The sequence below is a fragment of the Pinus tabuliformis genome, chromosome 2_2, assembly GCF_031772625.1.
Source record: "Pinus tabuliformis cultivar Carrire ecotype Pingquan chromosome 2_2, CPIR1, whole genome shotgun sequence".
NCBI lineage: Eukaryota > Viridiplantae > Streptophyta > Pinopsida > Pinales > Pinaceae > Pinus > Pinus tabuliformis.
Window position 1 is genome coordinate 1,172,496,031 of NC_142300.1, and position 11,725 is coordinate 1,172,507,755.

The 11,725-nt window shown below is 37.2% G+C and overlaps 2 protein-coding genes across 2 annotated transcripts; one reads left to right on the forward strand and one right to left on the reverse strand.

Moving 5' to 3' along the window:
- Window positions 1-402: 402 nt before the first annotated feature.
- LOC149197631 (putative xyloglucan endotransglucosylase/hydrolase protein 32) lies at window positions 403-2,197 on the reverse strand. The gene is made up of 5 exons (XM_089408748.1): window positions 2,117-2,197; window positions 1,831-1,960; window positions 1,548-1,648; window positions 723-943; window positions 403-637 (listed from the first exon to the last, which is right to left on the reverse strand). Exons 1-5 carry the CDS (start codon window positions 2,195-2,197, stop codon window positions 403-405), a joined length of 768 nt encoding a protein of 255 aa, XP_089264874.1.
- Window positions 2,198-2,603: 406 nt separating this feature from the next.
- On the forward strand, window positions 2,604-4,222 carry LOC149197632 (uncharacterized). The gene is made up of 4 exons (XM_089408751.1): window positions 2,604-2,812; window positions 3,000-3,486; window positions 3,749-3,948; window positions 4,030-4,222. The coding sequence occupies exons 1-4, from the start codon at window positions 2,604-2,606 to the stop codon at window positions 4,220-4,222; spliced, it is 1,089 nt and encodes a 362-aa protein (XP_089264877.1).
- The last annotated feature ends 7,503 nt before the right edge of the window (window positions 4,223-11,725 follow it).

Sequence of the window (11,725 nt, forward strand, 5' to 3'; positions counted from 1 at the left end):
CTGAACTCCATAAAAGGAAAGTTCCTTAAAACATTCCTGCTTCTTCCTACTATTTGTCTGGAAGTAGCTGTTGTCAACTGGACCAAAGCTCAGGTATAAAGGGAAAAAAATGGAACTGTTAAATGCATTGAAAGTTTAGGGATTTTCCTTTTGCAAGTTTCCCAAAAGCCAAACCTTCATTCATACAAAGTTCTGTTTAGATACTCTTCAAGTAACCAAGAAGTAAGCAACTCTTGTATTGCATGCCAACATTTAATACAAAAGAAAAGTAAAGTATTTTTCCACCCTTGAACATATGTATACTATGATAAATGAATTTATTACTTTATGAATTGAAGAGATTTGACCCTTATCAGTAAAACAATGATCCAGTACAACAAATCACTAATGCAAACAGCAACTTTACCTGTAGGCTGTGAAATGTGAGACCTTCTCTGAAGTCATAGGAACCGCCTTGCCATCGACTTCTCTTATATCAACAAATGGCTGATATCTGTAATCTGCTCTGTATTTGCCATTTTCAGTAGCCCAAGAGGAAGCATCCCATATTGATCCATATACCCAAAGTGGCCTCAATGGATAAGTAGATGAAATTCTTCTTGGGTACTTTCGGATAGCAATATCATCTACATAGAAGCTGCCATAGATCAACATGGTGAGTTGGATCAGAGCTACAATGCAACCAAAAACTACATAGAATTTTACACAGAAATCAGGCTTACATGATATAACTTGGAGTCCAGAGAAGGCTGTAGTTATGGAAGTCTTGAGTTGGGTCAAACCAGAGATGAAATTTCAACTCCCTGCCTGTGAGAACCTGCGCATCCCCTGTTCCATTTATGTAAACATTGGTCTGTAAGGTGTAGGGTTTTCCTGGTGTTGTCCCCAGGAACTCAATGTCTATTTCGTCATGGTGACCTGGGTACTCCTGGTTATTGGAGAGCTGCAAAGGCACACAGAAATACTTGCATGTGATCATTGTACAAAAATAGCAGCTCACACCCAGCTAGACCTCTCCCTGGTAAACATATGATCAATGGACATAAACCCATCTCTCAGATGTTCCTTGATATATACCTATAAGAAGCTACCCCATATCTGATAAGTACCTTCGTAAATACACATAAGAGACTAGCATTTACACATAAGAGACAGTAATCTCGCACACTACATAGATAAGAGATTCATACATCAATTTGGTATTGGCTTGGCTGTGACCTCAAAATAATTAGAAGAGGATAGATAAGAGATTCATACACTAACTTGGTATTGGCTTGACTGTAACCTTGAAATTAGAAAATAACAATGATAAAAACACTAATACAAACCCATCTATACCAACAGTCACTTAAATCTGCATTCGGCATATGGAAATACCATGCACCTCCAAATTATTATTTAGGACGTAAGATTTATGTAATATGAATCAGCCACCATGTTTCTAAAATGCAGCTCCATTTTCTTTATGCAACTTGAATGACATTAGCAATCCTCATGAACAAACCAAGTTCCAGGAAAAGATAATTTAATGCTGAAATGAAACTTACATAGAGTGCTGCGATGACTCCAGCTGTATAACCTGCCTGTAGCTTAATAGCAGCACTGAAGAATCCGGACTTATAGGCCTCCAAAGACTTGAATCCACTACCTGAAATTATTCAACAACAGATCTCTTGGATCAGGAAGAATACCAGAGCTAGCTGATGAGTTAAGGAGAATCCAAAACCATGGCTAACATCCAAAGTCAGGGAGACAAACACTCTTTAGACTGCATCACATTTCATGCAAAAATTAGTTATTCTACCGAAGGATAAACCAAACAAAATTAACCTGAAGAGCTGTCAAGCCAAATTGTGGTAGAGGACTCATCCTCTGACACTTGTTGATGCTGAGGACCCCAGAGATTAGAATAGCCATTATAAAAGTTTATGGTCTGGAACTTGGAGGTCACAGGAATGTGCTTCAAGTGAATTGTAGATGATGTATCTTATATTTCACTACTGAACAAATATATATCAAGAAATATACAAGTTGTCCCGCCTTGTGTAGGCAAAAATAGCCAGCTTAACCACTTTGGCTACAATTTTGAAAGATTCTACATCTTTCCCAAAAATGCCAAGCCCAGCTGTAATCTTAACTGCCAGCCCTTGAATGCAATGCCAGTTAAAGAGTAATCTCCCCTAGGATATTCAATCATAAGCTTCTAAAAAAATAACATGCATATCATATGGACACTTTGTTATGTAATTGTTTTGGACTTCATCTGAGCATAACAAAGTGGAACAAACTGATTAAAGTTGTATAACAGTTTTTTCTTTGCAACAGATTTTGCATGTTATTATGTTTCTTTCAGCAATGTATTGATTATACCAAGATGAAGCATTTGAAAGTCTATAATACTGTTTTGTGCATGGGTAGGAAATATTGAAGGGGAGATAGGGAATTATGCTGTAAATGTGTTTATATCTGGTGGGGTCTTCAGTGTAAATTCTACACACTACAAAAAATTGCATTTCAAGTGGTGTTCAATATTCATAGTATGAACTGTTGCTCATATGTTTAGTCAATATTCGTGTTCCCTCATTTGTATAGGGATTTGAAGAATGAGGAAGTGGGAATTGATCAATGAGTTGGAGGTTGAGCACCCAGAAGGGATGATAGAGTTTTCAGCGGAAGATTTGACATGGACAGAAGTAGCAGGAGACCAAGTCGCAATTATTCCATATTGTCGATTTGAGGATTTTATAAGGGGAGAGCAAATGAGGGAACCCGCACCTACTCAATTTGTTGCTAAAATTCGAAAATTAAAGATGTGAAGGATATCAAGAGGACAAATTATTCAACATATCTAGAATATGTTGTGTGAGTCTCTCTCTTTCTCTCTCTCTCTCTCTCTCTATATATATATATATATATATATATAAAATTTTGATTTTAAGTTCACTATGTCAAACATGCATAAATATTTTATTTAATTTTTGGTGAATTGTTGATCACAGATATAGGTGTGCCTATGGTCCAAATCATGTACAATCCAGCAATGTGGCTGAACCTGGATCCACAACTAAGAAACGTCTTCCACGTCACAGCATCAAAGTTGGTTGTCAGTGTCACTTTATTATGCGACGAATTGCTCTTAGACCAAATGATGCCGTTCTAATATATACAACATGCAGACATATTGATGACAAAAATGTGGTTTGTCATGGAAATGAGGCAAATGACATGCTCAAGAAATTCAATTTTGCGACGCATTTAACACAGCATATACGAACTATTGTTGAAGATTTGGTTCGTGATGGTTTTAATGCTACGATGATCTGGGAAAAATTTATCTTTGATTTAAGGTATGGATCTGGTGAGTTTTTCACAGGGGCACCTCGAGATTCTTTCATGACAAGAAAGGATGTGTCAAACATGTACAATAATATCAAGAGGCTAGAGTATGTGAAGCATGAAAGTGATCCAATGAGTGTGGATTGTTGGGTTAGTGAGTGCCCAGAGAGCTTTTTCTTCTACCAACAACAAGATGTTGTTAAAAACATTCCTTTCATTATAAGCATACAAACTAAGTCCAGATGCTTTCAATGATGGTGAGATACTCACACAACAACATGTTATCAATGGACTCCACTTTTAGCACTAACAAATATGGGGTAAACATATTTACCAAAACTTCATTTATTCTACTTTATTTCAATGTCGTCCTCTTATATGTTTATAATCTTGTTTTCTTATTGTAATGCAGTATCAACTGTACACCATAATGGCTTTTGATGATCATCACAATGGGATTCCAGTGGCATGGGTAATATCATCACGGAATGGTACTCCTGATATTTGTAAATGGATGTCGCAATTATTTGCAAATGGGAAAAAGGAAAACCCAGATTGGCATGTCCGAGCTGTCATCACAGATGATGCAGCAGCGGAAATCGAGACATTAAGGTGAACCAGTTTTTTCTTTTTAGAAGAGATAAAAAGCAATAATGTTCAAGGATATTCTCTTATAATGTTATATTATTTCAGGACTTGCACAAACTGTACACTATTGTTGTGTGTATGGCATGTCCGTAGAGCCTGGTTGAAAAATGTTGGAACGAAAGTCAGGGGAAAGGAAAATAAAGTCCGTATCTTCCGTGCTTTGGGATTAATCATGCATTCGTGTGAAGATGATGCATCTGTGCAACATGAAATTCAATATGATCAAATCAATGTATAAAATAACTCTCTCCTTTATTTATATGAGAGGGAAGAAGGCCAACAATATAAAGTGGGGCTAAACATCTGCAAGCAACCTAACTATACACAAGACTATATATATATATATACTGATTTTCAAAACACTTGCCATTTATGTTTCAGAACAATATCCATATCAGTGCAACTTAGCAATAAAATAAAACAGTTAAAAAAGAGAAAATTTGAGAGTTCCTGCTCAAACATTTTATGCAGACTATGTTATATAAATTTCTCCCCATGCTCATAAATCCATATGTGGATATGTTGTTTCGCCATTTCCTGAAATTTTCATGGTGTGATTTCTGCAACCTGTATCCATATCCTCACTCTTGGTGACACAGGACCTTACTGGCATATTACTATACTAAATTCATGATTCCAAGAGAAAGAGATCTTGTGAAGATGCCAAATACACAACTCATTATAAGGACTTCTCTTACACAACTCATTATAAGGAGAAGCTAGTGGCAAATCAATGAGCCAAAGTCCAATGACACAAAACGAGCTGTGATCATTGATAGTTGCAAATTGTGGAGCTAGGGAGGCATGCCTTCAGAGGGAGCAGCCTTGAGAAACTTGTCACTGTAAATTGGTTCTTGCACGATTGAGTTGATCTTTGGTTGTGTTCTTACCAAGTGTGGTAAGTTACATTCTGAGTGGATCCTAAGTATGATATCATTGAAAACATGAATTCCAGTAAAATATATTTAAGGGTATATATACCATCCAAAAAGATGTAAAACTTACAATACAATACAATTGAAATATATATATATATATATATCACAGAGTGGGTTTATATATTTGTGTGAGAGGCACAATTTTGTTGTGAAGAAATTTTCACTTTTTGGAGTCACTATATGGCGGGGATACATTAATTAAATATCTGTTAATGCATTACATTATGTCACTATATGTGTAACTCGGTTTATAAAAACCTCAACTTTAAAAACTATGTACTTTTCTTGATCTCCGTTTTAGATATATTATTTCACTTGGTCAAATGTAAAGTGATATTCATTTTAAACTTTGAAGTTTTAAGAGAGCTTCGAACTCATTGTAACGTTTCTTTGTAAAAGACTCTGCTTTACTTACTAGTTTGGATGTGAAAGATGCATGTACATGAGGGTAACGGAATGCTGTAAAGGTTACCTAAATTGCCATTGAGCAGGTAGTGGTGTACAAGTACTTGAGCTCTGAACAGTTTTGGGTTGTTGCTAATTTTGGGTTGTTACAAGTGGGAACATTGTTCAGTTTTGGCATGCTATTGAAGGGTTCTTGCCATATTGTGTGGATATTGAATGGAGCATTGTTCTAAATGTTTGATAACCTACTCTGTTCCATCAGGATTCTTGTAGTTGCTGTGTATATGTTAATAAGCATGGTATTTTGTTACATCTTTCTTCGTTACACTTTGATGAATATGGATGGTGATGATGTACTTCCCTGTTATGGTTTATGGCATGCTTTTTATGGTCGCACATCACCGTTGATTCTGGTGTAAAGTCAATAGTGAGTGTTCTTGATTAGATGATTAGCTATGGCCATTAGCTGAGTTAGACCTGTGGTAACGAGATGGCCAATATTATGGGGCATTACGCTTTAAATTTGTAGTTGTTATTGTTGGTGTCATTCTTGCAAATTCCAAAGCCTTAGTTTTTGGTTCCAGTGCTGGAAACATGGGACACTAGACTCTAGAGCATTTCTTGTGCTTGTAAGAAAGGTGTCCTAGTTGGAAGATTAGTGTGGGTGTGATGAACAAGCGACATGTCAAGAAAAACAAATGTCAAGAAAATGGGGGATTAAGCTTTTTGAAGCAAAATTTATCATTATGATTTTGACAAAGTTTACGGACTCCATATTTTTAATCTTTTAGGCAATTTTGAAAGATGAGCGTTTCTTCACTTGTGTTCTTTATTTATTAAGATTATGGCATCTTCAAAGGCATCATGGGCATGTAGGGCTTCATTGATATATGCGTACATTGCATCATTCTAGGGCAAACCATGTACCTAAGAAAATTAACTTCATACTAGGTTAGAGTTTGTCATTATTATGCATCAATGTTCCTAGGAGGGTTTCATGGAATGGAATTCTTCATCTCACATTAGATTACGCATCAACTATTTTTGGCCTGTCATCATATAGATATGGATATAGCTAGGGTTTGCATCAGAAATGACTTATACTTCTTAAATGTTGTGAAAAGCAACAAGCCAGATGTAAATAACCTTCTTTTGTTACTTTCATTTATTCCCATGGCATGACTTATACTTCTTAAATGTTGTGAAAAGCAACAAACCAGATGTAAATAACCTTCTTTTGTTACTTTCATTTATTCCCATGGCATCCATCCAGGTGGAAGTCAACACTATTAAAGAGGTAGCATCTGAAACTTGAAATTAAAATTAAATTCATACGAAGCTACAATAATATTCGCTGAACCACTAGTAGGTTAAGAATAATTAGTTCACCTCAAATATAATGTACATAATTGGACACAAGAATTCAGTTATAACATGATTGGACATCTAAGGTGAATGATATTACAAAACCAAAAAAAAGTACATTAACGAGTACTTTACTGAAAGAACCACGGTATGAGAATCCCAAGAAAAATGACAACCATGGTGTATACACATAGTTGAGACCTATATTGATGCTGATCAATGTTTGCCAGTGGAATGAACGATGATCCTGAATCATCTCTGGCACCTGCATCTACACTTGAGATTGCTCCAACCATTAGATCAGTAGAGATTTTATGGATCTCCGCAAGGTGCTTTATCGAAAAAGAATTAAATCGAGCACTCCAGATTTTTGCCTCTCTGTAGAGGGGCTTCAAATTGTCTGCGCGAACATTGTAGATGCCTTCCATGTGATTAAAGATTAAATCTGAGTTTGTCAGCACTGTTATGTTATTCACCCCATTGTGTTTTGCCTCTTTTAAACCTGCAACAAGTGTAATGTAGTATGCTTCGTTATTGGTTGTCTTTCCCTGCACTTCCCATATTCTATAAATCACATGATTTTTTGCCCCATTGTGAAGGACAAATTTTAAAGATGCTGGACCCGGATTGGGGCGGCATGATACTTCAATGCACGGTGTCCACTTTTCCACCATTTCGTGGGCTTAGAAGCACTACATAGTGACAACAACAAAATAGATTCATGTTAGAATACTTTAACATGACAAAATATCCTGATTGAAATTGATTATTTTTATGCTACCTCAAGTCTGAATGCACATCCTTGAAAAATAATAGAAAATAAAATATCAGTGATAAGACTTAGAGGATGCACATCCTCAGCATCAGCAAGTGTCAGAGGATGAGTCCTCTACCACAATTTGGCTTGACAGCTCTTCAGGTTAATTTTGTTTGGTTTATCCTTCGGTAGAATAACTAATTTTTGCATGAAATGTGATGCAGTCTAAAGAGTGTTTGTCTCCCTGACTTTGGATGTTAGCCATGGTTTTGGATTCTCCTTAACTCATCAGTTAGCTCTGGTATTCTTCCTGATCCAAGAGATCTGCTGTTGAATAATTTCAGGTAGTATCTGATTTGAGTTTGAGTCATGATGGCAAAGGAGAGCTCTCACTCTATTAAGTACCGCATCAATATTTGTAATTTGTTTGTGCTGTTGTAAAACGTTGAGAAAACCCATACGAAACAGAGAAGTAGAGCAACAGATCTCCACGTGATCAACTTTCTTGAAAACCAGTCATGTTCTGAAGTAAGGGGATGAAGAATGGGACCACTTAAAAGCTTCTTTTTTGCCTCTTCGTTTTTGTCTTGTTGTTTAGCAGAGCTTCTTTTGTGGATATGTGAAAATGTTCATTTCCCATTTCTGCATTCACTGCAGTGCTATCAAACATCGCCTAAGGTTTTAGGCTATGAGGGTCTTAGGCGTAAGGGTAGCATTAAAGCTCTCTGATGTGTTATGACTTACCACAAGGGTGGCCCTCTAATCCGGAATTATTGTAGAATCGTATTGAACAGATATACTTAGCAGATTATAATCATGGCAAGGCAGATGAGTCTATTCTATGGACCTTCCATGTTGATATTGCAAACGGCTATCAGTGACCGAAGGCTGAGGTCTATGACCAACATCCATTTGAATATGGATGTGGAAGCTGCAGATGGCTATGTTGGAGGATTCCATGATGGCAGTGTGCTTATTCTCTTTGAGTGAAAGAGACAGGGAAACTAGAAATAGAAGCTCTTGTCTGTCCATTGTAACTAGATATAAAATGAATTCAAGCAATCATTGAAAGCGGTATCATATCTACAAGTATATTATTAAAATGGTTCAGAATTTTAGTATGAGTACCATTGGAGGGCTGGACGGTTGTGTTTTGTATAAACAAGGTTGCTCTTTTTGTAGCTACTAACATAAATCCATCTTAAATCCCATCTTGACGTGGGATATATAAAGCACCAGGGGTATAGCATGAATCCATCTTTAATCCCTTTTTGACCTGGGATCTATAAAGCGCCAGGGGAATTACAAAAGCTTTAGGTGCAAACTTCTGGGGTTGAGATGGATTTACCATAGCTATTTTCTTTCCATTTTGGTTTACTTGTATAATACATGTGATACATCTCTTTTAATTTGTGTTGCGCACGGTACATCACAATATTCAGAATCAAATTCTGAATATATGGTACAACACTGTTTAAAAACAAAATTTGAATGTATGAATTTTAATACTGCATTTCAAAATGGGTGCTGGTTAGGATTCAGGAACAGCATAATGTGCTCAGAATAGTAAATAGAAAATAAAATTAGAACCTTTTCTAAAATCGCTTTGATACTTGCACATGAGTTTCTTAGTTGAAACTGTGATTGCTTACAAAATTATGAATTGTACCATCCAAAAAACCAACATAGGATTGAAAGCAAAACTCAGGAACTGAGTTGACATGCAAGTATTGTTAGAATAAAACTTGTATTTGCCTTACTGCTTTTAATTTCTCTATTTTCTTGTTATGTGACATTGCTGTGACCTTTATCACTCGCATCGTAGTTAAAGGGTCTATGGAATTTTTTAAGACAAATATGCTCTGTTTCAGCTTTTGGCCCAAATAATATATACATGATGTACATCTTTTCGATTTGAATATTAATATATCTCAATACCAATCTGTTTGGGAGGCCAATTTGAGTGCATTTGTAGATTTAATCCACTATTAAACCTTCAATATATTTTCAAACACAAATGTCAAGACCTTAAATTTCCAACAAGATTACTGAGATGACGGTTTTGGACACAATTCACACTTCAGGATGATCACATATGTATCACTTCGTTTTGCATACAGATAAGTAGGGCTTGTCCGGCTGGACTTGGTGCCCATGATTAGGGCATTGACATGCAACTCAATATGGAGAAAAGTTAACAGAGTATACCGGCGTTTTATCAGGGTTGAAGAGACCAAAGTGACGCTCTGTCTCAGCCCCTGGCTTCTGGTTCTCGTTGAAAATAGCGAAGATATAGGTCTCGATGCTCCTTCCAGGTCTCTGCAAAATCAGATTTCAATCGATCGAAGATACCAGGAATGTAACAGGAATGTAGCGGGAATGTAACAGAGCTCTTGCGCAGCGTCAATCCGGGTTGCAAAGGCAGACCGATTTCGAACGTATGTCTATAGCGTTTTGGAGCGCGGGGAGGTCGCTATTGTCAAAGAACGAGACGGGGCGGGCCCGCGGTTGGTGGGTCCTGCGTTCGTCACCGGAAACGGCAAGGTGGCCGCCGGAGTCTGGTTCCATGGATTTGTATGCGCCCCCCATGACTTGCTTCACATACATAGATGGGCCAGCATTTAATACACAATATATGGCTGGTTAGCCCTTGCCTGATGTACATGGCATATATGCGCACTAGCAAGATATGATGATGATGATGCACATGAGCCATGAACCATCCATCTGTGATTCTGTACTCTAGTTTGTGACAATGGAGAACGGCGAGTCAATGACGGACGGAGATTTCGTTTCGGAGATCCTGGGAAATTGGGAATGACTGCCAACGCAGCGAATTAATTACAAACCTTCTTCCACACCGCCCAACGCAAATCTTGAACCCGCGCCGTTACTGTTTTGAATTTGAATTGGTCTCCCGCCTCATCATTGATATGAATTTGATATCCGCCCTCCGTGCTGTCCCATCATAGAAATCAAATTGAAAAGTTGCGCGGGAAATTTCTGCAACAATGTGTTAAAACTTTAGGCTGACTGGATTAAACACATTTCTATGCTTCATTTTCGTCAGCATATTGATGGGTTTAGCCTTTCCGGCACCAGCACCGGCATCGCCTCCCGTTGCAGTGGCACCCAAGGCGGCCCCAGTTCAATTCGCAGCAGTGCCATCACCAGCGTCTCCTACTCCTGGAAATATTGGGGAAGGGAAAGCGGCTGCACCGGAATATGTTGCAATGGAGAGGCACATCGGTCCCGTGAAATGCATCGCTGTCACTACCTTGGATCTCCACGACAATTCCGACAAATTCGTTTATGGTTTAAGTTGGAAGCCTAGACGAAATGATGAAGGTGTGGATGAGTCGTGTGAAAACCACCATGGAGTATCCTCCTACCTCACCACTATGAAGAAGTTAATGGCTCCCAGATTTAGATTACACGGCTACTACTATTCTAGGAGCACCTTTACATTTTGGTTTTCATGTTTATTTGGAGTCTCACAGCATTCACATAGAGCTATATTTAATTTCTACATGTTTCGCATAAATCTTGATGTTAGCCAATAAAAGTCTTCTCGCCACTAAAAATATGTCCTCCTTTAGACAGACGGTTGCAGTGTCGGGTAGAAGTGGATAGTGTTGACAATATTTTTTGCTTTAACGTTCAGAATCAAACAAACGTTCTTCATGGTGGAACTATGCTCCATCAGATTTTCGTCCGCCTCGTTCGATTAGTAGGTTGTGGCATCCGCTGTAAAAAGATTTGATATTATATTTAACAACGCAAAATTCAATGCGATTATATGGGGAAATTCATTTATATGGGGATATTTTTGCGATTATATTTTCAAAATGGTAAAATTGAATGCTCTTTCATCTATATTGAGTGGTATATTTAACCATAGAAGAGTTTTGCACTTTAACATCTGAAATACAATTTGATTTTTTAGTAGGCAGTAAATTATTAATATTTAATAAATATTAGTCATTTTTTTTTCACTTGTGGTTCAAGGATATCCATGGTCACTGGGTAGCCACTACATCCACATGAATAATATCTAGGGTGGACCCCACCCAAAGTGGATGACCTCTCATTAGCGAGGCATTGATTTGACCGATTGAGCTAACTCTTGAGGCTTAAATATTAGTCAATTGTATTGTTTATGATAGTAATTAAATTAAGAAAAAATGATTGTAATTAATATTTATATATGATTAATAAATGAATGATTTATAATATTTAAAATTGATAAATTTATATTAGCTATATATTAATTGCA